This window comes from Aulonocara sp. 'chitande type north' Nkhata Bay, linkage group LG7 (assembly GCF_057382095.1).
Source record: "Aulonocara sp. 'chitande type north' Nkhata Bay isolate Kocher_YH1m ecotype deep benthic linkage group LG7, A_spYH_male_GT1.1, whole genome shotgun sequence".
NCBI lineage: Eukaryota > Metazoa > Chordata > Actinopteri > Cichliformes > Cichlidae > Aulonocara > Aulonocara sp. 'chitande type north' Nkhata Bay.
The window spans coordinates 59,637,097-59,662,240 of NC_141350.1; the positions used below are offsets into that span (position 1 = coordinate 59,637,097).

Consider the following 25,144-nt stretch of genomic DNA (forward strand, 5'->3'; position numbering starts at 1 on the left):
GTGGTCCTGGTTGAAAAACACCGTCCAGAAAAGCAACCGACGGGATGACTTTGAGTGTTCTTGTACACTTCTTTAACATTTTGTAACACCATGAAAACAAATTAGCAAACTCTAAAAGTGACAAAGTGTCGCCAAGAAAGGCCGTGATGGATTTGAGTTGTTTGTCCTCGGGAGTAAAGTTGGGAAACTACGAGGTGAAAATGGAGAGCCCAGCTGAGTGAGAGTGGGGTGAGGAGGCTGGATTTGGCAAAAGTTGGGAGTCCTGCCTTGCTGCTAGCAGGCTAGTTAGCGTACTTAGACACTTCGCTATCTCGGGTAAGTCGAGAGGTGAGATTCAGAGTCACTCTTACGCTTTTAATGTCTGGGTTCTTAGTGAAAACTTTTAGAGACTACCCTAATGTTACTAAAGGTTGGGGAAAATCAGGTAAAGTGGGTTTTATCATAAAAAAATAAACACGAAAAAGGCCTTCACTTAAAAAAAAAAAAAAGAAAAATCTCGAAGTTAAGTGTAGTTTTGCTTTAGGTTTCTTAAGTAAATGTACCCATTTTCAGTTTTATTAGTTTCAGCCTGTAACATACTCCTTAGTTCTTGTTTTGTGGTAGGTTGCTAAACATTTTGTACAAACAAAAAATAAAAATAAAGTATATCGACCAGCCTTCCAGCTCAGATATGTGACCATCTGTGTTGGTGCTCTCTTTTCATAATGGCAAAGCCTGTCACATGTCGTCTTAGTCATTCCAAAACATGTATTAATAGCTTTGATCATATATTTCTGCTGGGAGTCTGACAGTATGGCCTCATCACACAACTTCCATATAAAAGTATACTTAATTTTAATAGTGTTAAAATGAGTGACCAAAAAGCATGTATGTTAAAAGATGCCTGCTGTCATATCTGCATTTGATAAACAAACAAACTTGTATTCATATTTTATTTTGTGCTTAATTTTTTCTTTGCATTTCACAGCCTCCCTTCACTGTTCTTCAGCTTGTGATTCTCCAGGGGAGTTGCTTCATGTGTGGCTAGACCGCTGCTGACATTGCAGCTTTTCCCAATGGATCATAGCGTAGTTGATGGTGGTCTTATTTTCCCTGGAAGTTTTGAATGAGTCCTGAGGACAACTTTGCATTTTCCCCCTAAAGGCAGCTCTGGTTAAGCCTGCTTTAGAGAAGCTGGATAACGCTCAGGCTAACGGCTCCCTTTCGGATCAAACTTTTTTCTTCTTTTTTTTTTTTGCCGTGAGCATCCACACCGGCTGTATCCATTCCATTTTCTCTGTACATTATCCTATCTGAGATGCATCCTTGATAACATCTGACTGTGTGGCCCTGCTACAGGCCTACCGAAGCACACTGAAGACAACTAGTACCAGAGATTTGTGTAAGCTGCAGGCCCATTCAAGATGTATTCATGAGCACTTGGGAGTTGTTAAACCAGACTCAATCGCATTCATGTACTGTAACTGCTGATACCAGCTCACTGGTACTTGAGTGGATGTAATCCACTTTATTCATGAACCCTCAAGCTGAGTCTGGGTGCAGCCTGGATGTTGCTGTTAAATCGGCTGTGGCGGTGATGAGGCAGGGCTCCTGGTGGCCTGTGTGGCTGACTGGGCAGTGGCCCAAGGTGATGTGATGGGGTGCCGGAACAGTAAGGTCCTCCCTGAGCCTCCAGAGGATGTTAAGTTGGACCTGGTCAAAAAGGTCAGTAAAGATGCTGTAACTGTTAACGGTATGGTTATGGCGTATGTAATCATGCATATCAACAGCTTCACTGTCCAGATACAGTGACATGGTGGAGCTGTCCGAAATGGCTTAAAGTCACTTTGGAGGCAATTTGTTTGGTTAAAAAGGAAAATAACATATGCGGCTTTTGAATGATGTGAATATTTCATCATCATCCACAGGAGGGAAAACAATACAAAGTCAAAGTGCTTTCATAGGTACATTTATTTCAACATGAAATTTTGCTTTTAAAAGATCTAGATTACAACACAACTATGATTAAACAATGTCTCTTCATATAATATTTTTTTAGTCCTAAGTATTTGAGGGGAATCTGTTAGAAAACTAATCTGGTAGTCTTTTGACTTAATATTAATTTGTGTTTTTAAAAGTAAAACTAAAAAATTTATATATCTAATCTTTTTGAATGTGGCTAATGGGTAAATGGATTTAGTCCCTCTCTACTCAAAATTTACAATTGGGTCTCATTCATACATAACTTTTGTCTGTGGCACACTGTGGATGTATCAGGAAAACTCGGGGTTAAGTATCTTGCTCGAGGATGCCTCTCTCATGTGGACAAGAGAGAGTCAGGGATCAATGCAACAACCTTCTGATTGGCAGACAACCTGATCTATCACCTCAGCCGCAGTTCTTTTGTTACTTTACACTGAACATATTTGGTTTTGAGACTGATTAGTGGGTGCAACAAAACATTTTATTGGTCTTTTTATTTACCAACTGAAAAAAAAAATTGATTTATTCAGAAATGCTGTAAAATATCTATTGCTCCTACTTACTACACAAAGCTGCAGTGTGGAGACTGGCTGCTTTGAACACATCTAATCTGTAACTGTAGACATTGTATAGACAAAGAATATAAGTATAATTTAGTATGGTATTTTTTTAGTTGATTTCTTTCTTTCATTGATCTTCTGTGTATTTTGATGAACTGTGCTGTGTATTTTTCAGGTTGATCCTCAACCTCAGACAGATATCTATAAGCACTTCATACGAGGGGATGGCTCTGGAAGCAAGATGGGTGTGGCTGGTGGCGGAGCAGGTGACAAAGCAGAGATCACCTCCCCACATCAAGCCCAGTCTCACACTGCCACTCCCACCGCTTCAGCTCACCTCCCTAAGGACCTGTCCGAATTGCCGGATCCTCAGCGAAGGAAAGTGGCGAAATACAGAGCTAAGTTTGATCCCCGGGTTACAGCCAAGTACGAGATCAAAGCTTTGATAGGCCGGGGAAGCTTTAGCCGTGTGGTCCGCGTGGAGCACAAGAGCACCCGACAGCCATACGCAATCAAAATGATCGAGACCCGGTACCGTGAGGGGAGGGAGGTGTGCGAGTCAGAGCTGTGTGTTCTGCGTCGTGTTCGTCATACTAATATAATCCAACTCATGGAGGTCTTCGAGACAGCTGAGCGTGTCTACATGGTCATGGAGCTGGCCACTGGAGGAGAACTTTTCGATCGGATCATCGCACGCGGCTCCTTCACAGAGCGGGACGCCACACGGGTGTTGCAGATGGTGCTGGATGGCGTCAAGTATCTCCACACTTTGGGGATCACTCACCGAGACTTGAAGCCTGAGAACCTGCTCTACTACCACCCGGGACCTGATTCCAAGATCATCATCACTGATTTTGGTTTGGCCAGTAGTAGGAAAAAGGGAGGCGAGTGTTTGATGAAGACCACCTGCGGCACACCGGAGTACATAGCGCCTGAAATCCTAGTGAGGAAGCCGTACACAAACGCTGTGGACATGTGGGCGCTTGGGGTGATTTCCTACATCCTGATGAGTGGAACCATGCCCTTCGAGGACGACAATCGCATGAGGCTCTACCGGCAGATCCTCAAAGGGAAATACAGCTTTTCTGGAGAGGTGAGGAGTTAAATCTGTTGCTCACTTTTCCCTTACACCAGCACACTTCGGTCGTATTAGGAATGCATTCCTCAGACTGCAGGGGGCTTTGTCAACAGATTTCCAGGAAGTTAAGCTTGTGAGGTGAAACGGTTGTAACCCAGATACATACACTGTGTCTTTTTTTGGACTTCAAATCCTTCACAATTCTCCACTTTTTATGTGTCATTTCACGTAAACTGGTACCTTGTACACTGGAGCACTCTCAGTAATTTGTCTTTTCTAAATCAATTCAGAAGAATGCTGAGTAGTCCATTCCTTTGTTTCACAGTGTGGGATGTTAATGTTACCAAAGGGGCCCGTGGTTAATGTTTGCCCCACATACAACCACTCCAGCGTGAATAATCGCTGAGTAGTTTTGTAATATTTAATGAGAAGCAGTTGAATCATCTGAGTTTTCTGGGGATTTGGCCAGATTTTTAACTTCTCAAATATCTGACAGCTAAGATAAGGCCAGATCAGGGATGTTTAATAATTGAAAACACTTCCAAGGAGCCAGTATTTTGCTTCAGCACAGACTCTGGCTGAACCAGCTGTGCTGCATACAGAGTTTTCCTTGAAATAAGTAAATAGAGCTTTTCACTAGAACCGACCTTTACACATTTTGAGGATAAGTTTGTACTTTATAAACAGTTCAGAAGACCTCGAGAGTAACGAGAAGAATATCTCTGGACATTCACAACATTTCTTTGGCAAAAACAACAAACAGCAGAAGCTACTTTCTCGGGACATTTCTGGGACAAATTATAAACAGTGTTTATAAAATTTCCAAACAGCTGTCTCTATACGTCCAAAAGATACAGAGCAACATTTTTCATTGATCTACCATTACTCAAAGATGTAGCTGAGGTTATAGCGTCTGTGCTCATTAGCTAGTTGCTGTCCATGGCCAGTTAAGGAGTGCATGGTGGGCTTATAAGATTTTTTTTTTCTCATAAAAACAGCTGCCTGCTGTAGGCAAATCTTAGTGCTATGAAAGTAAATCACATTTCACATGTCATTTCAGCCTTTTTACAATTTTTTCATTGTAAAAATATTCATTTTGCTGTTTTATAGTTTTCTTCTTCATAAAGGTGTTTTCATTCAATGTTTGTTCACCATAAAATATTGTGTGCATGTTTTAAAGCATATTGTTGAACAGTTTCAGTTTTCAAAAGACTAAGTTGAATCTAATGCCTATCCGTGTTTGCTAGCTTGCAGTGTTTTGTGGTGCATTACTGCACTACAATTTGCAGGAACATTTGTTGGCTAATGATCGTAACCCATCCTTTAGTAGCCTGTGAATGTCTACTAGTGGTCAAACCATTCACAAGGTTTGAACTGCTTCCATATGAGTGCAGAGCATTGCCCTCAAAAGAGCTAAATACTTAGACTTAGAGACTTAGAGCTTTTTATTGTCATTGTGCAGTTTCTTGCACAGCGAAATTGGGTAGCTGAACCACAAAGGTGCTAAAGTAAGAAGAAGAGAAACCAATATACAACGAAGGCGGAAAATAAATAAATAATTAAGTAAATAGAAAGCTATACCAAATGGGCAGTACTTTTGCAAGATACCAAATCAGACTAATGAGCCTCACTTATGTGAATTCGTCAGGGTTTGCCAGTAATGCCAGTCAGAGACCTTCTGTACGTGTGGTCACATCAATGTTTTTGAGAAATCCCAAAGCTGTTCTTGAAGAAAAGCTTGTCCTGATTGGAGGAGCTGCGGTAGAGCAGGCTTGAATGTGCTTCCCTTGGGGACGTTGGTCTTTACAGCTGTGATAAATAATATTCACATTTACAGCTCCATTCCAGGATATAACACAGCCCAGTCATTGTTATAGGGTGGGGGAGAATTGTATTGAGGTGGGTTATATGTATATATGTCATGTATTTTTAGCCAGCACTGGTGATTTACCTGCTGTGGGATTTGAAGTGGGGTAGTTGTCTGCTGGGAGACTGAAAACACAGCTAGTTGCCAAGCAGGACATTATGTAAAGTGTGTGTGTGAGAAGAGGCATGCAGGATGGATGTTCCCAATTCCTGTCTAAGTAGAAATAGTTTAACTCATCACCAGGAACTTACAGTAAAAAGAGTCCATGTCAGAGTTAACGTTAAAAAAGGCTTTTACCGAGAGTAAATGGCTTTAACTTTTAACATCTTGAGAACAGCCACTCAAAATGTATGCATTGGGCAATTTTAATTTGCTTAATAAAATAACTTAATTAACTTATTGTAGATGCTTTACTAGTACTGCTCATTGCTGCTTTGTGTTTCTGCTGCCATCTTGTGTCCACTGGGAAAAACCCTGCCAACATTTCTCAAGATTAATGCTATAGCTACTCATTTCATGCTCTTTGAACACAAATTTTTTGCTTTGCAACTTTTGTTGGGGGACCGAAAGTGGCTTCCAATGAAAGTGTTCTCCATATATTGTTGGCGTAAATATTTTGCACATCAGTAAGCTTTTTCTGTTGGACAACCACCGATTTGTATTTCAGAGAAAATTTGTTGGTTTTATCAGATGTGCAAAGCTTTTACAAGCCTTCTGTATATACTGTTATGTTAAGGAGATGCATGGAAAGTGAAATGTTTTTGCTTCAGTCTGCTTCGACTCTTATCATTAGTTTCAGCTAGTTGTACCTAATATACAATGAACCTCTTCTATAAAGTATATAAAGAAATTTGGTAAAATTCAACCAGTTGGTTTTATTTCAGTCTTTCTCCCTTGCCTGTCTTCCCTCTGCAGCCATGGCCCAGTGTGTCCAACCTTGCCAAAGACTTTGTAGAGCGTGTTCTGACAGTGGATCCCAGTGAGCGACTTACCGCCGGTCAGGCCCTCAAGCACCCCTGGATCGTCAGCATGGCAGCCTCGTCGTCCATGAAGAACCTGCAGCGTTGCATATCTCACAACCTCCTGAAGCGTGCGTCCTCACGCTGCCACAGCACCAAGTCATCCCAGTCCACGCGCTCCAGCCGCTCAACCAAATCCAACAAGGCTCGGCGGGTGAGAGAGAAGGAGCTGCGAGAGCTGAACCGGCGCTATCAGCAGCAGTACGATGGCTGAAGCAAGGCCCAACAGCCAGCGACTGTAGCGGACCTTCTTTCTTCTTCTTTTTTTTTTTTCCTTTAAACAACACAGCAATGACTGAAGCTTTGAGTTGCTGCCAGTGTTTGGGGGGCAAAAGTGTCTTGAAGTCCCACATTTCTGCCTTAAAACAAGGATAATGACTTGACTAAATCCATGACTCTAAAATGACAAAGCTGAAAAGTAACTGAGACTGTAGAACAAGTCAGAAAGATGACAAAATCATTCAACGTCTATGGCAGTGTGTTGCAACTGCTCCATCCACTCTTTCACATTTACTTTTAGCAGGATGGTGCCTTTCACTTTCCTTGTGTTCTCCCGTTCCCTGTGTCGCTACATATTTATTTATTATTGTTGACATGATTATTAGTCTCCATTCAAATGGTCACTGGATAATGACCTTCCACAAGGATCTGTTGAACAGAGTTCTGGATACTGACATTACTAAGAGGAAAGAGATTCTTCAGAAGAGGAGGGAAACACATTCCTCTCACTCATTTCTGATTGCTGTGAATTTATTATTGTGCTAATTGTATAGACTTTGATTTGAGATGTGGTTAATCATATCGAGCTGCAACATAATCACACCGTTTTAGGCCAAAATGATTTAGTCAGTCCAAAGCTTAGCTACTCTTGCCATTATTGTTAAGATCCTAAAACTATCAAAAGATTGTGAAGCTCTTTTTTTTTTTTTTTTTTTTTTTTTTTTTTTTTTTGCGTCGCTGTTAAATCTTAGTTGTGTTAGGCAATAATAGATTGCCTAACACAACACAATAATAGATTATTGCCTAACGCAGCCTGTGTCATTTTGATTTGACATTGCTCGTAAAGTACCAGCGATGAGCCTTTCCTTGTTGTACAGCAGGGATTTGTCTTAATAATGGAAAATGGCCATTGAGTTTTCTTGATCACCGGCACGTGAATCTTAGTCACAGATACACAGGCTGCTTTGGGTTTCCATGAGCTTTTCATACTGTCTTTAGAAATGTAGCCTAGCTTTAAAATAATTGTGTAAGATTTATTATGAATTGATTATTTTCACCGAGTAATTTCCAGGTGTTATGACACTCTTATTGAGGAGCTTATTGATCTAGCCAAGTGACAGAAATGGCATTGCCCTGCTGTGAAAGAGCTTAACAAAGCTATGGTAAAATAATTTAAAAAATATTCTTGGAAGCATGGTAAATTTAAATTAGATTCCACAAAAGTGCCACACATTGCAAATTGTTATGATAACAGTAGAGTGACCAAGTAACTTTAGATAGGTTAGCGTTTTTGGAGCTTGCCTGTTCTTTCAAAACTGAGTAAATGCTAATTCTGAAACTCTAATATCTTTATGTAAGCATATTTAAATAAAACAAGTAGGAAATCAGATATCAAGAAATCATTTTCTCCAAAAACTTAATTTCTATTGTTGGTATTATATATGTTGTAACTGTAACATATTTTTTAAGGTGTAAGTCAGTTTAGTAAGTGTGTAGTTTGTTTCCTAAATCTTAAGAAGCACTCTATTTACAAACTTCATACATTTATTCCACTACATTTAAGTTTTGATGCAGCCTTGTCTTAAAGTCCCACCAACTTTGTCCCAAAATGTTACTCAGAACAGGAGACATATTACAGAGTATGCTTTAGAAAAATATGGAAGGAAAATGATGAAGATAAACAGACAACTGATGCTAAGCAACTGATATCTAATGTTGAGCTTGCTCTAATTGGCTTGGAGAAAATCATTTGAAAAACCCACATATAGTCATGGAGTTTGTGGAGATTAAAGGGATTGTGTTTTGGTTTTTCGTAATGTATTTAGCTTTCAGTGGATGTAAACACTCTAAAATGAAGGAGATAAAGAGTGCAGCCATGCAGCTATACAGTTTAATGCACAAGGCTTTTTTTATACAGAGACATTTTCAACTTAAGTTATAAAACATTCAAACAGCTCGCTACAAGAACTCTAGTTGATCAGATCTGCAGTAGGAGCTGCAAAGAAACTGTAGTTGTTAGTTTTTTCTGATGTTTACGGTCTAAACCATTTCCACTAAACTTATGAATATTTAGCATCGTTGCGCAATGAAGTATTGTGACCAGTGCACAAATCAGAGCTATGCTGATGAAATATCAATACCTTTAAATGAAAAAGTGATTTTTTTAAATTTTTTTTTTAAACTTTGTTGATGAAGATGGTTAAAGTGATGACTATTCCCAAGTTGATAGGGAAAAAGAATCCCAGAAGTATTACAACCAAAAGTCTCACAAATGAGATTGAAATTGTTTGTCCTTTTTGCTGTTTTTCTTTCTGGCAAAGCACTTAATGTACAGTACTGAACTGAGATTCATGATTTTCTAGTTTGTTTGTTTTTTTGTTATTTTTGTTTTTTCAGAAGGAAATTTAATGGTACTTTGCCGTCTTTCCGTCTTTGCTTTTTGAGGATTTTGCTGTGATCTTTCCTAGAGTTTAAAAGTGTGCTGTTGTGAACTTTTTAATATGTACTGGAAACCTGATCGAGCCATGTCCGCTGACCTCAGTTTTTCCTTTGCTTTTTGTCTTTTGGCTTTCACTTTTGTTCCGTGAGGCTTTGTCATCTCTCTGATGCAACTGTTTCCGTCGTCTTTGATCATTTTTAGTCTCTTCCTTTGTCCTACTGCTGTTTTTCTTAGTATTCCTGTACAGGTAAAATGCTTATTTTTATTTTTTTTATATATATATATATCTATATAGATATATAGATATCTATATCTCAATTAAATAGAAACTGTAAAGCGAAACTCTAATTTTCACCCTGTGCGCCCAAAAATGTTGTATTGATATCAAATGCACAGTCTGCAGGCTTTAAAGAATTTGTGTTCTTTACTGAGATATCAGCTGTAGCCGTGTTAAAAGAATGCTTTGAGTGACCTCTTGAATGATTTTTCTTTCCAACCTACAGTATTGAGTGTGTTCATTTGGTCAAAAGTGAATCAACAGTTAAAGTAAAAAAAATAAGAATTATAGCTACAGATTATGCATTTGGACTCAAAAGGGATTTCTGTAGTTGAATTAGTCATTACTGAGTGGCTGTTGTGTGTCATGTTCAGCACATTTGTAAAAAAATGTTTCCTTTCATGTTTTTATATATGTTTCATTTTATGCCAATGCTGTCTTTCTAAATGAAGTAGCCAACTCAGCACTGTTACATGAAAACAGTTCATCTTGTGTTATTGTGTCAAAATAAATGATAAACTTTGATTCCTCTGCCATTAACTTTTTAATTTTTTTTTTTTTTTCTTTAACTCATGAGTTGTGTGTGCCAATAAAGCACCGAAACCTGACTTGCTGCTTCTTTGCACTTTCCATATTTGCAGATGGGTCAAATGTTTGTTTGTTCAAATATATTGAGAAATCCAACTATTTCCAGGGGCTTCCCAAAGATGTACCTTTGTTAGACGGCCAAACAAGATGAATAATGTAACACTACTTGCAAGTGAAAGAGGCAAAGCACTTTTAGACATGTGCCATTTAAAGAAACAAATGTTACTGTTGCACTCAAATAAATTCTTGCTCAAAGCTAAATACTAAAGTACTAAAATACTTTTAACACAAGCAGGAAGGCACAGTGGAAATGTACTAATACTAACTAGAGAAAATTGGAAAAACAGTGGGTAGTCTATTCTTCAAGCTTGGGTCCTCTACCAGAGGCCTGGGAGCTTGAGGATCCTGTGCAACATCTTTGCTGTTCCTAGGACTGCGCTCTTCTGGACAGAGATCTCAGATGTTGTTCCCAGGATCTGCTGAACCTGTTAGGTATTTTAGTACCATGGTAGCATTTACTGGATATTGTTTTATAGTGACATTATGCAGGAAAACTCTGTCATTCAATAAGGCCCCTTTGTTTTAGTTATTTTTCTCTTTGACCCAAGAATTGATGTGTGAGAATCACAGGCTGGTACAAGGTTGAAATACCACAGAGATCACTCCCTCAGCTACATTAGTTTCTTAATCTTTTAGACGCCTGTTGAAGGCCAAATGGTTTGTTTCAGATTTCACTAATGAAAGAACTCTTTGTTTTGTGCCTTGAAAATATGTCGCTGAGATAATCACAATTGTAGCTGAACTGATAAACTACACAAAGGATGCTTCTTCACCCAAGGGCAGGAAGACGCTGCCTTATCTTGGTCTGTACTGGTTTAAACTGATAATCTGCTGTCTCATGAATTTTACCCTCTATATAAACTGTTGTACTTGTGAATAAAGTTGAGTCACTTTGGGAAGACAATCTAAAGCAGTCTCTGTTTTCTTGTTCTCCCAAGCTGCTCCCGAGCTCGTACTAACACGCTGAATGGCATGCTTGAATATTACTTGAGAATATATTTGACTGTGTTACAGACTAAGGGACATTCTCTGCTGATAGGTGAAGGTACATTCTCTGCTGATAGACGTCCACGCCTCGGAGGAAGCCGATCCACGGAGTAGGCCCTGGAAACAGTTTCCTTCAGAACCTACTTGCACTTAGTGCTCAGATTACCACCGGGACCACTGTTACCTTCACCCTCCACATCTTCTTGAGCTCTTCTCTGAGCCCTTGGTACTTCTTGAGCTCCAAATGTTCCTTCTTCCTGATGTTGCTGTCATTCGGTATTGCTACGTCTATGACTATGGGAATCTTCCTCTGCATGTCCACCACTACTATGCCTGGTTGGTTAGCCATTACCATTTTGTCCGTATGTATCTGTAAGTCCCACGGGATCTTTAGCTCGGTCATTCTTGACCACCCTAGGGGGCGTCTCCCATTTTGACCTTGGGACTTCCAGGCCATAATCGGCACAGATCTTTCTATATGCTACGCCGGCCACTTGGTTATGGTGTTCCATGTATGCCTTGCCTGCTAGCATCTTGCACCCTTCTGTTATGTGCTGGATTGTCTCAGGAGCATCTTTACACAGCCTGCACCTGGGGTCTTGCCTGGTGTGATAGACCCCAGCCTCTGTTTATCTTGTGTTTAGAACTTGTTCCTGTGCTGCCATAATTAGTGCTATCTTTCAGCCCAGGCTTGTCCAGCCAGATTTCTGGATGTCAACTACCTCCTCTATTTGCCGGTGGTACATACCATGCAGGGGTCTGTCCTTCCATGATGGTTCCTTCTCTTGCTCCTCTTTCTTGGGTTTCTGCTGCCTGAGGTATTCACTAAGCACTCGGTCAGTTGTGGGCATTTTCCAGATGTCTCGTCCTGGACTTTGGTACTGACACTCACTAGTCCCAGGCATCCTTCCTTCCATTTAGCGTATAGTGTCAGGGTGCTGGACTTGGAGTGAAACCCTCCGTGCATGGTCAGGAGCTTCCTTGTGTTAAAGTCAGTGGGTTCCATCTCCTCCTTCGGCCAGTTTATTATCCCAGCAGGGTACCTGATCTAGTTGCTCTTCGTGGTTCCCATTTGCACGTGGGATTCCCAGGTACTTGTAGCCATCCTCAATGTCTGCAATGATGCCTCTGGTAGCACGATCCCCTCAGTTCAGACAGTCTTCCCCTCTTTGTTACCATCCACCTACTTCTCCAGTCTGAATGACATTAATTCCCGGATATTCTGGTGGTGTGAATCAGTGAATTGATACCTCATTCATTCCTGGCATACAGCTTGATGTCATCCGTGTAGAGGAGGTAGCTGGTGATTGCTTCATTCTGTAGTCGGTAGCCAGTCTTGTCAATGGGGATAGAGCATCTCCTTAGTAGATCCAGCAATTGATATATACAATTAAAAACAATGAAAACAGTACATTTTAAATGTCTAAATATTTTCAAGAGTGCTCACAAAGCATCAACATAACCAACTAAATAAAATCCTAACTTAAGAATAAATACAGCAGTTTATTCACAGAAAGGTGAGGGAAATAAGCGTATTAGAGCATGTACTGATACAGCACCATGCTGCTACATTATCTGCCCTATTTACTATTGTTTTTCGATGGTGAACAACTCCCACTGCTGGCAAAAACGCAGCATGGCCGGGAAGAATGGACTAAAGCGAGGCCCTTTGGGTTGCCAGGTTTGATATTAAAAAGTGCCGCATATCATGATACAGGATGCAGGAAAGAATGCACTTTCGATGGCAGTATAATTATTTGAGTTCCATATCGACGCAAAATATGTGGCAGTACAGCGTTTTAGCCATCTTAAATGTATAAAAGGGCTACATGTGACCGGAGGTTAAGCAGGATAAGAATAACAGTCTGGCATCCCGTGAAAGCCAGACGTCAGTGGTCTGCGGCTGTAGTGAGTTTGCAGCTAGCTTTTGTTCGAGGGGACGTAAAATTAACAAGCGAGTAGACGTCGAGACATCAACACAAGGACATCAAACGACACGGACCACCAGATAAATGTGAAGCCTGGGATTTAACTGTGTTGTGTGAGTATATTTATCAGACAAGCTACCAGCTGGCGCTGCATAATAACACCAAGCTAGCTAGCTAGCGATTTACATGTGATAGACCGCTTGGTCTGAAAAAATCTATTAGCATGTTTTCTTGTTTACAGAAAACAGTTTCAGATAGCGGAATGTTTACCCGTTCCTTTACGTTAAATTACTGCCCGTAAAATGATTGTCCTTCTTGGAGATATTCCGCCTACAGTATATGTCTGCTGATGCTTGCTGTATTTATTATGATACAGTCGTTTGATACAGCTTTACTTTGTTTATGGCCTAGTTAACAAAATTGCTTGTGTTTTAAGTTTTATTAATGTAGGATTACAGTAGTGTATTAATGTAAATGTAGTGTCGCGATAGAAAAAATAGAGTAAAATGCTATTTAACGTAAGGTCGAGAAATTATAGCTTAATCCCGCAGACACTGCAGCTATTGTGTACTGTCTACTGTATACTCTGGATTTTAGAGCGTGTGTGTTTGTAGTGTGCTTTGTAGCGTGTTTGGTTAGTTCATGGATCTCTACATATTGCAAAATGAATCTTTACCTCAACGTTGGGATCTCAAGGTATTTACATTCCTATCCAAACAACTGCTGCAGGTAACCTCCAAAACTCCCACAACTGTTTTCAGTATCTTGCCTGGTTTACACTAAATATCACTAACTTATAACACTGCTGTGTATTTCTTATCTTTACACTAATTGGGGTGGGGGTGCGCTCTACCTACTAATCTGTGCCTGGAGGCTCGATGCCATTTTTTGTGGCTTGATGTCATGTTGACACAAGTGGTCCCAGCTTGGCTTTTACAGCCCAGCCCTAACCAGTGGTGGGACTATTTTTACAGCGCTGCATCTAAACCAGTAGTCGTTTAGGGTAGGTTCAACGTTTATGTTGTCTCCTACATGTAGAGTTCCTGCCCTGAGCCGGAACTAGTGACTGGCCCTCCTCCTGTGAGAGTAGACCAGCCGCAGACTTTTATTTACACCCCCAACACATGTGTACAACCATATCAGAAGTACTTGTATGGTTTTGTGTAACTGCACACAGATGATGAAAGTAAAGATAACAGTGGGATGTGTTTATCTCTTTTACAATATAAATTATAGGAAACTAAATCTGGGTTGACTGTAATTATAATTTTGCATCCTCCTGGGATCACATAGGAATGTCTAGGTTAAAAAGAACCATATTTATTGTATGCTTGACCTAGTATAACAATTCACTCCCTGCACTCCGATCATTGACCAACTTCATAGATATTATGAGCAAGATGGTACTTAAAGTGAACTTTAAAAAAGTTGCAGGCTTCTTGTACAAGTTTGCATGTTGTCACACAGTGAACAAATTCCCATATATCTTTAATGTCACTATAATCACAGCTTTATTTGTTGTTTTAAAATCATTCCTGAGCATTTTCTGAGTTTTTTAGGGAAACATTTTCCTATTTGGGGTGGCAGCTGCTGCTGAGGAGCAGTGGATGTGTTTAGGTGGATTATTTGTCAAAATAACATTCATATGAATTCTAATTAAAGCAGTGCATTGACAGTCTATGAGCTGTGTTCATTCACCAGTGAGACAGAGTAATGCTTATAAGTGGTCTTTATAGAGAAGTGTGTGTGTCGCCAGGAGAAGCAGATGGTTTAAGTTATGCTTAAGTGATTTGATACTTAAAGGTAAGGATAATTGGGTATCGCCACCACAAGTGCACCATGAATGTGAATATAATTCACACTTGTTTACACTACACACTCGTGCAAATCTACTTTTGTCAACTTTCTTTTTTTTAGAAAGTCCAACCAACTTGTGGTATGCAAGCTGACAGCTTCATAAATTTTTTAGAAATGTGGAGGTTTGGAGGTTTTAACATGTCTTTCTCTTGGGATAGGAGTATTTAATATTAATTACAGTCCGACAATAGAACCATCCCTGACAGGCTCACCACATATTGTTCTCTGCATAGCTGCACATTTGCCTCAAACTCTTCACGAGTGGCTAAATAATGAACAGGCGTTTATGCCCCCATTGTAGTTACATAGAACACCTCCCTTCCTTCCCCTTTGCACACAGCAGGTTAAACACTCCTTTCTCTGAGCACTGCATGATGTGTTCGTTTTATTAAACGCTGGTATGGTAGAAGTAGAAAAATAAATGATTAAAAAAACACAGGACTTGCAGGATTTGCATTGAATATTTACATTTATACACAGAAAAAGATCAAGAGCAACTGAATAGATTCAGCACATGTAGCTATTGTCATATCTGCATTGCATATTTGTTGGCAGACATTGCTGCACTGCTTTAAACTTTTTTTCTGTTTAAAGGCTGTGTTTCCATGTATAACTAACACATCACCACATGTAAATTAAGATGAGATAATCAGGTGACAATCTTAAATTTTAAGGTTTCTAGTGTTGTTGTTAGTATGTTGACAGTGTTCATGTGCACAGTTTTAAGTCTTGGATTTCTGCCATCAAATGCAGATTGTTAAACAGCCACAGCTGTGAAAGTAATAGGCATATGATTACATATGTCTGCAGGGCCACAAAATCAATTCACTATTAATCTCAGCAGCTGGTATTATTACTGCTGGTCTAATGGGAAGTTTTCAAGTTGTTCTGAGTACCTTCTAGTTGTTTTGTGTTGTAATTTTATTTAAATGTGACAATCTTTTGTCTGACCTACTGCTTTTGTTTTTTTTCCCCTCCTTGTCTTACACAGAAAAACAAGAGATTGTAGAAGAAATCCAGCAGCACTTTCCGTTTCACTGCTCCAGCTCTCCTCCCAAACATCCACAGCTCTGGATAATTGTCCACTTCTCCCAGTTATCAACATGGCATCTTTGTTCCTACTCGGACAGTGCTGCTGAACCGCCACCCTGGACCGCCACCATGGAGAGAAAACGCAGAAAGAAATTAATCTAGCTGCTCAGGTCACTTGCATTATGGACTCATTTGTGGAACTGTGGACCTGAAATGCTCTGTTCCAACACCTGCTGACTCTTAACCAGCCGGTTGGCTGTTCCCACAGTTACAAAGAGCTCAGTCAAACTAATGGTTAACACTACTTCACAACTCAAAATGCTCCTCCTTTCCGCATGGGTCTCCATGCTTTTGGGGCTGATTGCAGGCTTCCTGCCTGTGGTGGGGATGGATGGGGAGGGAGGAGCCGAATCTACTTCAGACCACACCCCCAAAATAGATGCCCTCTCCTCACAGTCTGTCACAAACTGTTCCCAGTTAACCCTCAAACTGGAGTTCTCCACCAAAGTGGTGGAACATGGTAAGAAATTATTCTTGATGATGTGGTTTCAATGTAATTTTATCAGATGGGGAATACAGTGTTTAAAACAAGTATGGTAGGTTTATCCAAAGCCTATTAAAATGACATCTCTAAGTCACTCCATTGCACTCAGTGACATGTTTCTTCATTATTTTCATACATTTTGCTTTAAGGGATGTGAAAAAAATTGCTATTATTAGTCTCTGCAGCTGTTCCTAGAAATAAGATAAGTGAATGTGCAGTGTTTTTCATAATGAAGACGCATGTCAACATGTCAGTGAAATGATGTGGCTCAGTCATGGATGCGAAGAACTCTGTTTTAAGATGTGCTTGTTAGCTGGATGAAGTCTTTGATACATGTGGAAAATCACAGAACTGTCTCTTACACAGTAGAGTCAAGTGGAATAGTTTGTACTCATTAATGAAAGGGGCTTTTTACCCTTCTTGTTGAGTATTAGAGAGAAGATTTATATCTCCTGAAGTCTTCGTAGCACAAGACTAGGGCTGTGAGATATGACCAAAATCTCATCCGGATAACGATATGTGTCACAAAATGGTGCATTTTCTGTAATTCAGTGAACTTCGGGCAACTCGACTTGTGTGAAGTGTTTTAAGCTGGGCGTCCGTGTACCTGGAGACGAGTGTTGAACGATGCATGAAACAATATATTTTTAGATATAAGCTGTAACGGCCGCCATTTTCTTTGCGAGTATTTATTGCATGGTGTGCTGCGGGGAAAAGCCTGTTCTAACGTTTGAGTCTAAGGTTTATTTTGAGCAGCTGACGGCTCTCCTTCAGGAGTCACATCATATCTTCTTTCATCTGTAAACGCTCTTCATACACTTTCACCTGGCTCTTGCGTAGGTGGTAGAAGAGGTTTGTTGTGTTTAAGTCCGTGGTTGCGGCATAATTTGGATAGTATAGTTTTCTGGTCCATGTCAGACTTTTCATAACCAAACCATATCCATGCTACAGAGGTAGCCCCTCGTTTAGGTCCTCGATTTGATTTGACTGGTCCTTTTGTTTGGAGCTACTTGGTTCTGCCTCATCTTCACTGGCCATGCTGGTATTCTCTGTGCTTGCATGGTGGCCATCCAGACACTGTATTTTGCATGGACAAACGATAGCTAAATGAAACGATAGATGTTTTGATTTTGTCATATTGCACAGCCCTACACAAGACTTCAGAAGACGTTATTCATTTGGCAAAGAAGGAGCAAAGCACAGCTGTGACTCCTGTAAAACAAAGATCTGCTGTCTTTAACATGCTGTATTTGTCCCATTTAATCAAACTACTTATGACAAATTTATTGGTGTGCTGTAGATTTACTGTTGGGTTGATTTCTTTACTTTTGGTGAAGCCAAGCTAGCTACCCACTTCTGATAGTGTGGCTTCATATTTGGGATTGCAAGTGATATTATCTGTTTTTTTTTGGGGGGAAGTAATGAAGTGTAAAGTAATCTTCTATACGGACAGAGCTTTCATGCTTACTTTTAATTACTCACTTGAGTCCATCGGGAAGCTGGCTAGAGAAAACACTACAACTTTATTTTGCAGCCATTGCTAAGATTTAAATCTAACCGTTTCAATTCAATTTCTTATTCAATAGTGGACCATCCCTTGTTTTTTGTAATAAGACTAATAATAGAGTAGAGAAAACACAACAAGGAAGTTATCGCACGCGTTTTTCACAATAATTTCAAAAGTCAGTTTGTGGCATGTATGAGCATGAATTGCATCCATTCATGTCCTTCATTCCTTTGTTGCAACCTCATCCATTCAATTTTCTTAAAGCACAAATGGATCAGTAACTGTGTAGTTACATAATCCAGATATTGTATTTTGTGCCACTTGATATCCTTTGTCCTTCTAAAATTGTGGTCCACATAAACATTGAAATTTAAAACCATTTTTTGTCAGACCACTTAGAAAGCAGAGAGTGCTTTTAATGTATTTCTTAATCAACTGTTCATTTCTGACCAAATTATTCATATTAACTAACAAGATACATGTTTGCTTTGCCACTAATGTCTTAATGTAGTGTTTGGTCACAGTGGAAAGGTTGTATTTGTATTGGTTTTCACACCGCTCCATGGATAGGTGGTCTAAAAAGATGTCTCTCTCCTGAATGTACGCTTCCTAGTTGTGGATCTCGTATTCTATCTGTTCTTTACAGTATTGTCTTCTCTCTCTACAGAGTACATAGTAGCATTTACAGGGTATTTCTCAGCCAAAGCTCGCAGCCTGTACATCAGCAGAGCCTTGCAAGGTGCTGGGGATGGCGCACTGGAGTGGCACATTGTTCCAAGAGAAAACCCAGCTTCGGACTTCCCGAGCGACTTTGAACTGCTCCACATCCGGCAAGCTTCCCCCAGGAGCCTGCTGACCTTGGAGGACCACCCTTACATCAAGAGGGTGACGCCGCAGCGAAAAGTATTCCGCACGCTCAAATACATTCCCTGTAAGTCTGCCAATATGGTGTTATTGTGTGGGGAAAAGGGATCAGTGTTTCTAAGGTTGGCACGTCTGTACTGATACAGAAAGCTGTTTAGCTGCTGAATTTCACAGAATGTCTTTGTTTGTTCAGTCATGGGATGCTTTTCTACCTCCACTGTTTTAGTGGTGCTAAACAGGATTTGATATCTTTATTTGAAGTGCAGGCCAATTTCAGGGTGTAGAAACTGGACTGTGTGTGTGTGTGTGTGTGTGTGTGTGTGTGTGTGTGTGTGTGTGTGTGTGCGCGCGCGCATGAGGTGTTGGGGGATGGGAGGAAGAACAGAGAAAGTCTGTTTGTTCACCATTTGAGGCAGTAGGTGAGTCAGTGTGGTGGGGCTTGCCTGCACGCCCTGAGCCTGGCACTGGATGAAAGACTTGAGTGTGCCCCCAGGCTGCATAAACAGATGCTTCAGTATGGAGTGACCTTGTAGTGCAACTTCTTATTATTGAAAATGGTCAACTAGTGGCGATTACAGTTTTAGATATCAAGGAAACTAGAGCAGATATGACCAAAAATATTTATCACGATATACATTTGAAAATTTTCGATAACGATAGAACTGACGATATAATTGACACTAGACAAATTACTTTACCACAACTTAATTAGTGCAAAAAACCCGATCAATGTATTTTCACTTGAACAAGCAGCTGTTTTTTATGTGCATTAAAGTTAAATAAAAATTTAACAGTGCAAAAGCAAATTCCTCGCTGACAGTTTGACCAAAAGGCATTTCCAGTGGAAATTGGCCGACATATCCTCAGCATAACCATGTATAATATCCACAAAACTTAAAAAGAGGTTATACACACACAATACGGTAATATTGTGAAGTGTGCTGTGCTTCAACATGAGGCTCCTGCCACAATACGGTAATATTATGTTGAAGTGCAGTACATATCACTTCGCGAGGCTCCTGCCTACAATAGCCATAATGCTCCGACAATCCATCAAGCGGTGCGGGTTCATAGCTCAGCAAAGTCGTACTAAAACATTTGACAGGTTTTCGAGCGCCGTGTACATAAAATCGTTTTGAGGTCAGTAAACACAACCAGAATTCATACATAAGGCACACGGGATTATAAGGGGCACTGTCGACTTTCAGAAAAATCAAAGGCTGATTTTAAGTGTGCCGTATTTTCCAAAAAACACGGTAATAACGACGGCCCGCTAGCATGCGCTACCAAAAATAGTGCTTTGTTGTGTATCTGACGGACAAAAGCTAAACCAGTTCCACACTGAAGTTGCAGCATTTTTACAAAACAATTCTGGTTCATCCGTTTCATTCAACGATCCGCTTTCGCCCTTCTCATTCTCCGTCGCCGCCATGCTTTTTCCGCCATGTGCGTATGAAAACAAAGGCACTGCACATGCGTGTTTTACCCATATTCTATCGCAATATTTCATTTTCTTATCGTTGCCCAACATTATACCGGTATTACCGTGAACGGTATGATATGGCCCAGCCCTACTAGAAACCCGAATTCAGTTATCTTTAGCATCTTTTTCAGTCATCTGTGAAGCACAAACATGTTTGAAAGATGAAAGGTACTTTCAGCTGCAAATAAAGTTTGATAAACTAAAAAGGCATGCAGCTGTTTGAGGAATATGTTAATCAAAATTAAAACTGAGTCATCTGGGAAGCAGTAAAGCGTCGTTATCACATGTTAAAACTGATCAGGAGCTTGATGGGACAGGCAAAAAATTAACTAAATACAATCAATAACTGTATGCCATATGCAAGCATAAAATTCAAGACTTAAATGAGACAATTATTGGAAAGTATTTGCCTCAAATCAAAAAGAAAAACCAAAAAAAGTCTTGCAGTTGCTGGTGCATGTGAAGTTAACTGGTGATTCTAAATTGAATGAGACAAATAAAGTGCTTAAAATGTATAGAATACAGCCTCTGTGGTTAAATGTGGCTTTTAACTGAATGGGCTGTAGGAATGGATAAATCCTAATCTATTTTCATAATATCGATACAGTTTGATGACGTGAAACATAAAACATTTCTCGGTGTAATCGTGCTAAAGTTTGCAGCTCCTCTCTCACTGTCTCTCCATATGTACTCCCTCGCTCTCACAGTGCTCCTGCACAATGGACTAAGGCAAAGTCATTGTTAACTTAAAAAAAAATAAAAATTGATTGTGTCAAAAACACTGGACAAAGTTAAAGGCTGTTCGGATGTGGGTTGGTGGAAAGAGATCACTTCCTTGAAAGGAGATGAGAATTGTTGGACTACACTGTGTGATTTTTTTTTGCATTGTAATGTTAGTCTGTATTAAAAGCACCCGTTAAACCAGAAAAATGACACAGTAACACAAAAGGCCTGAGGGGTATACTTTAGTCTTCGACACAGCCAGGCTTTCCTTGCCTAAGCTGGTTCAACAAAACCTAAAACCCCAGTTGGAGTTGATGGGTATCGTTGGGTATGATTATCAACTTTCTGCAGAAAACCGCCTTGATCTTGATGCTGCTGTTAATTTCTAAGATTTCTAAACTAACTATAAACTGGAAACATAGCCTTACTTATTACTGTGATTTAGCTAAACCACCTTCAGGACACAGAAAAACTGACTATCAGATCAGCATAGCTCACAAAGCCATTTATTTTGCTTCATGGTGCACCCCTCAGATCACCACTGGTTGTTTTTAGGTGAGGCTACCCAGTAAAACGGTAATAATTTTAAACATTTATTTCAGAAAAGTGGTTTTGTGTAGTTTAATGAAAATTTAGCAGCTCCTGACTGAGAGAACAACTCTTTAAAAAGGAAAAAAAAACCCTGGTCTTATTAAATAAAAGTGCACATTTCTCTAACTCACAGTTTGAATCCGTGAAACCTACTGAAATAATTCATTAAAAAGAAAAGATAAGAAAAAAAAAGAAATCAACTTTGTACTCTTCTACTTCACAGGGATAAAAAGCCCTGCAGGGCACTGCTCATGCATCGTGATGACCCACTGATAATTGGTTTTGTCCATGTGATTCACATTGCGAAAAGATTGGCTTAAATTAGGCTGCTGTGATCAGCCTCTCAGCTAATAGATGTAAGAAGAAAGGGGGATTGAAGCCAGATGTAAAGAAATTACTTCCAATGAAGCATCAGAACATGATAAGCCTGACTGTGCTGTCTGCAGTGGGGGGGCTGAAGGCGATGGCAGTGACGGGGTGTTTTAATGAAGGGAGGCCTCAATTCTTGTCTTAATGTGGCTTTACAGCAGAGTGAATGATAGTTTGTCTCAATTGTGTTCTGTCCCAACAGCACCTGAACCTGCTGCACCCTGCAATGCCACCCGTGGGACCCAAAAATGGCAGTCGTGGCAATCATCCCGCCCTTTCAGACGAACCAGCCTCTCACTCGGCTCGGGTTTCTGGCATGCTACCGGACGGCACTCCAGCAGACGTCTGCTGCGGGCCATTCCCCGCCACGTCGCCCAGATCCTGCAGGCAGATGTACTCTGGCAGATGGGACACACCGGTAAGAAAGGGCCCACTGACTGAGTCTCTGCTTTTACGCGCATCTGCTACAAAATATCATAAAATGAAGGATCTTTTAACTATTGCTTTTAAACTTTATTTCAGAAATCATATAGGTCAACAAAGCAATTAAATAAAGTTGTTTAAATCTCTTTTATGTGTGCAGGTTCTGGTGTTAAGGTGGCAGTGTTTGATACAGGCCTGAGTGAGAAGCATCCACATTTTAAGAATGTTAAAGAAAGGACCAACTGGACTAATGAGAAGACACTGGATGATGGTGAGGATCAATAAATATTATGGTGAATTTCACATAACAGCGAAGCAAAGGTGGTTGTAAAAGTGTAATTTCCAGGGGGGAAAAAAACAACCTTTTAGGCCTTTTTAATGGTGCGAAGTCAACAAATGTTGTACATAATTTTTAACAAGTCATAAGTGCCTGGAGGTGTTTAAAGAATGCTGCCAAGTTGCCAGACTTGCTTCTAGAGTGGCTTTAGGAGAGCTTGGTCATTAATAATGGTAATGATTCATCCATCTGTGCTATTGGTTAATAGTAATGTCACTGCATTTACAATAACTAATGGACTGCATTTTATTTTTTCAAATAATGTAATATTAAAAGTCACAAACTTTCTGTCTGTGGAAGAGACAAAGAAAGATTATTATAAACTGCTTATCCTGTTTTTCAGGTCTGGGCCATGGTACATTCGTAGCAGGAGTGATAGCTAGTATGAGGGAGTGTCAGGGTTTTGCTCCCGACTCAGAGCTGCACATTTTCAGAGTTTTTACCAACAACCAGGTACATACAATATACAATGCACTGCTGGTGTTGGAGTGCGTTGCTGTAAAATTCATTTATACTATAAAATGTATTTGTCCCTCCCCACGTACTAGGTTTCGTACACCTCGTGGTTCCTTGATGCTTTTAACTACGCCATCCTAAAGAAGATCGATGTTCTGAACCTCAGCATCGGAGGACCTGACTTCATGGACCACCCCTTTGTTGATAAGGTGATGCACACTTCGGGATTTAACTTAGAAACATAGTTGCTTAATTAAATAAGAATGCAAAGCACAGGAAAGTTGTCTCTAAAATAACCAGGTTGATCGAAAATGCGACCACATGGTTTAAAATTTGTCTAAATATAAAAATAGTCCCCAGTCTTTCTTCCTTTATGTTACACATAAAGTTTGTTTGACAATGCTCTAATAAGCCAATGAGCAATAGCCAGGTCAATTGTAAGCTCAAACGGGTCAAACCAGGCACATAAACGCATGCATGACAACATTGGGACTGCTCTTTCAAGTTTTCAGTGCTCACTGATAATTACAAAAACAATATGTCAACCTTCACAATAAGTGCTGAATAGACTAACATCTGTTTTGTTGTTACAAGATCAAACGCTCTTTCTTGATTAAAGGGCAAGATGTGAATTATGTACTGAATATAATGGGAAACAGCTCTGTCTCTGAAACCTTTTAAACAATCAGTCATCCTCTGCTGTGCATTCATGTTAACTAATTAAAGCTCCTTTTAGACATGCACCCCTGAACTTGTCAGCTTCATGTCTGAGTATGAACCCTGGTCACTGCTCTCTAAAAGTTGTTTTAGTAATCTGGGTACCTCAGACTTGATAACAGATCACTTGCAACATGCCAAAAGTCTGAGTTTATGATGGCAGATTAACTTGCACGATTATGTGTTGTCCTGCATTTTGAGTTGCTTTGAAAAAGATGATTGTTTTTGAGAAGGTGCTAAACTCTTTCCCCATATTTCAGTAGCAACACTTGTCCAAAAAATTGCTCCTCAATTTCACATGTTTTACACTTAAATATCTTGACCTGATGGTAGGAACAGTCTGTGACAAGTCACAATAACAAGTTACTTACTATGCACATGGCACAACACGGTAATTTAATTAGTCATTCGTAAGAATTTGCCCCGATGAGGAGATATGAATGATCAGTATGTAGCTTTTCTTCACAGGTTAGCTGCCACACACAATAAGAGTTTATAAGCTACAGTTTAGTAATGCACATAAATATGTTCCCATAAACATGTGTAGGATGAGGCTTCCCAAATTATCAAAGCAGCTATCAAAATACAATCTGACCTTATGCGTTATGTGCTGTTAAACCTCACACACTCCATTTTTCTCTTTGCATGTTTGACTGCAGGTTTGGGAGCTGACTGCCAACAGAGTGATCATGGTTTCTGCCATTGGCAACGATGGACCTTTGTATGGGTATGCTAATATTGCTATAACGGCAGCACGCATGCTTACAGGGTTCATCGTGTGCATTAACAGGGATGAGCAGAAGAGTCTTAGTTTAGTTTCACTTCTACTCCAGTGTTGTGGTTAAAAGTGCACATGGTTCCACTGAAATCCAGCATTTTCCACATCATAGCACCATTAGTGTAAATAGATACTTGCCTCACATTGGAGTATAGTCACTATAAAAGACTTTTTCTGTTCCTGTTCGTCTGTGTTTAATTGCAAGAAAATGCTTACTTACCCTAACAAGTTTTTATTACCTTATTTAACATTTCTTTTGTCACTACATAAAAATCACTAAACAAGCAAAGCAAGTCCTAATATTACATTTTGGAAACTGTCAGTTAAAAATTTTTTATTTTATTTTACACTAAATTAAACTGATCTTTCTCAGCACCCTGAATAACCCAGCAGACCAGATGGATGTGATCGGGGTTGGGGGGATTGACTTTGAGGACAACATTGCCAGGTTTTCTTCGAGAGGCATGACCACCTGGGT

At 39.9% G+C, this 25,144-nt stretch overlaps 2 protein-coding genes across 2 annotated transcripts in view; both read left to right on the top strand.

The window, feature by feature from the left end:
• On the top strand, nt 1–13,098 carry pskh1 (protein serine kinase H1). Its single transcript, XM_086301705.1, has 4 exons — nt 1–315; nt 968–1,704; nt 2,698–3,615; nt 6,383–13,098. Exons 2-4 carry the CDS (start codon nt 1,636–1,638, stop codon nt 6,698–6,700), a joined length of 1,305 nt encoding a protein of 434 aa, XP_086157831.1. The 5' UTR covers nt 1–315; nt 968–1,635; the 3' UTR covers nt 6,701–13,098.
• mbtps1 (membrane-bound transcription factor peptidase, site 1) overlaps nt 12,941–25,144 on the top strand; it is a 26,077-nt gene continuing 13,873 nt past the window's right edge. The window contains exons 1-9 of the mRNA XM_086301703.1: nt 12,941–13,098; nt 15,834–16,394; nt 18,593–18,856; nt 22,158–22,373; nt 22,539–22,649; nt 23,059–23,168; nt 23,264–23,380; nt 24,548–24,615; nt 25,040–25,142. Coding sequence (XP_086157829.1) covers nt 16,166–16,394; nt 18,593–18,856; nt 22,158–22,373; nt 22,539–22,649; nt 23,059–23,168; nt 23,264–23,380; nt 24,548–24,615; nt 25,040–25,142 — 1,218 coding nt within the window. The 5' untranslated portion in view covers nt 12,941–13,098; nt 15,834–16,165. The remainder of the gene's footprint in view (nt 13,099–15,833; nt 16,395–18,592; nt 18,857–22,157; nt 22,374–22,538; nt 22,650–23,058; nt 23,169–23,263; nt 23,381–24,547; nt 24,616–25,039; nt 25,143–25,144) is intronic.

Excerpts from the sequence above, each read along its gene's own strand:
- pskh1 (XM_086301705.1), top strand. The coding sequence starts at position 1,636 with ATGGGGTGCCGGAACAGTAAGGTCCTCCCTGAGCCTCCAGAGGATGTT. Across the intron at positions 1,705-2,697 it reads AGTTGGACCTGGTCAAAAAG|GTTGATCCTCAACCTCAGAC; the intron begins GTCAGTAAAGAT and ends TGTATTTTTCAG. Across the intron at positions 3,616-6,382 it reads AATACAGCTTTTCTGGAGAG|CCATGGCCCAGTGTGTCCAA; the intron begins GTGAGGAGTTAA and ends TTCCCTCTGCAG.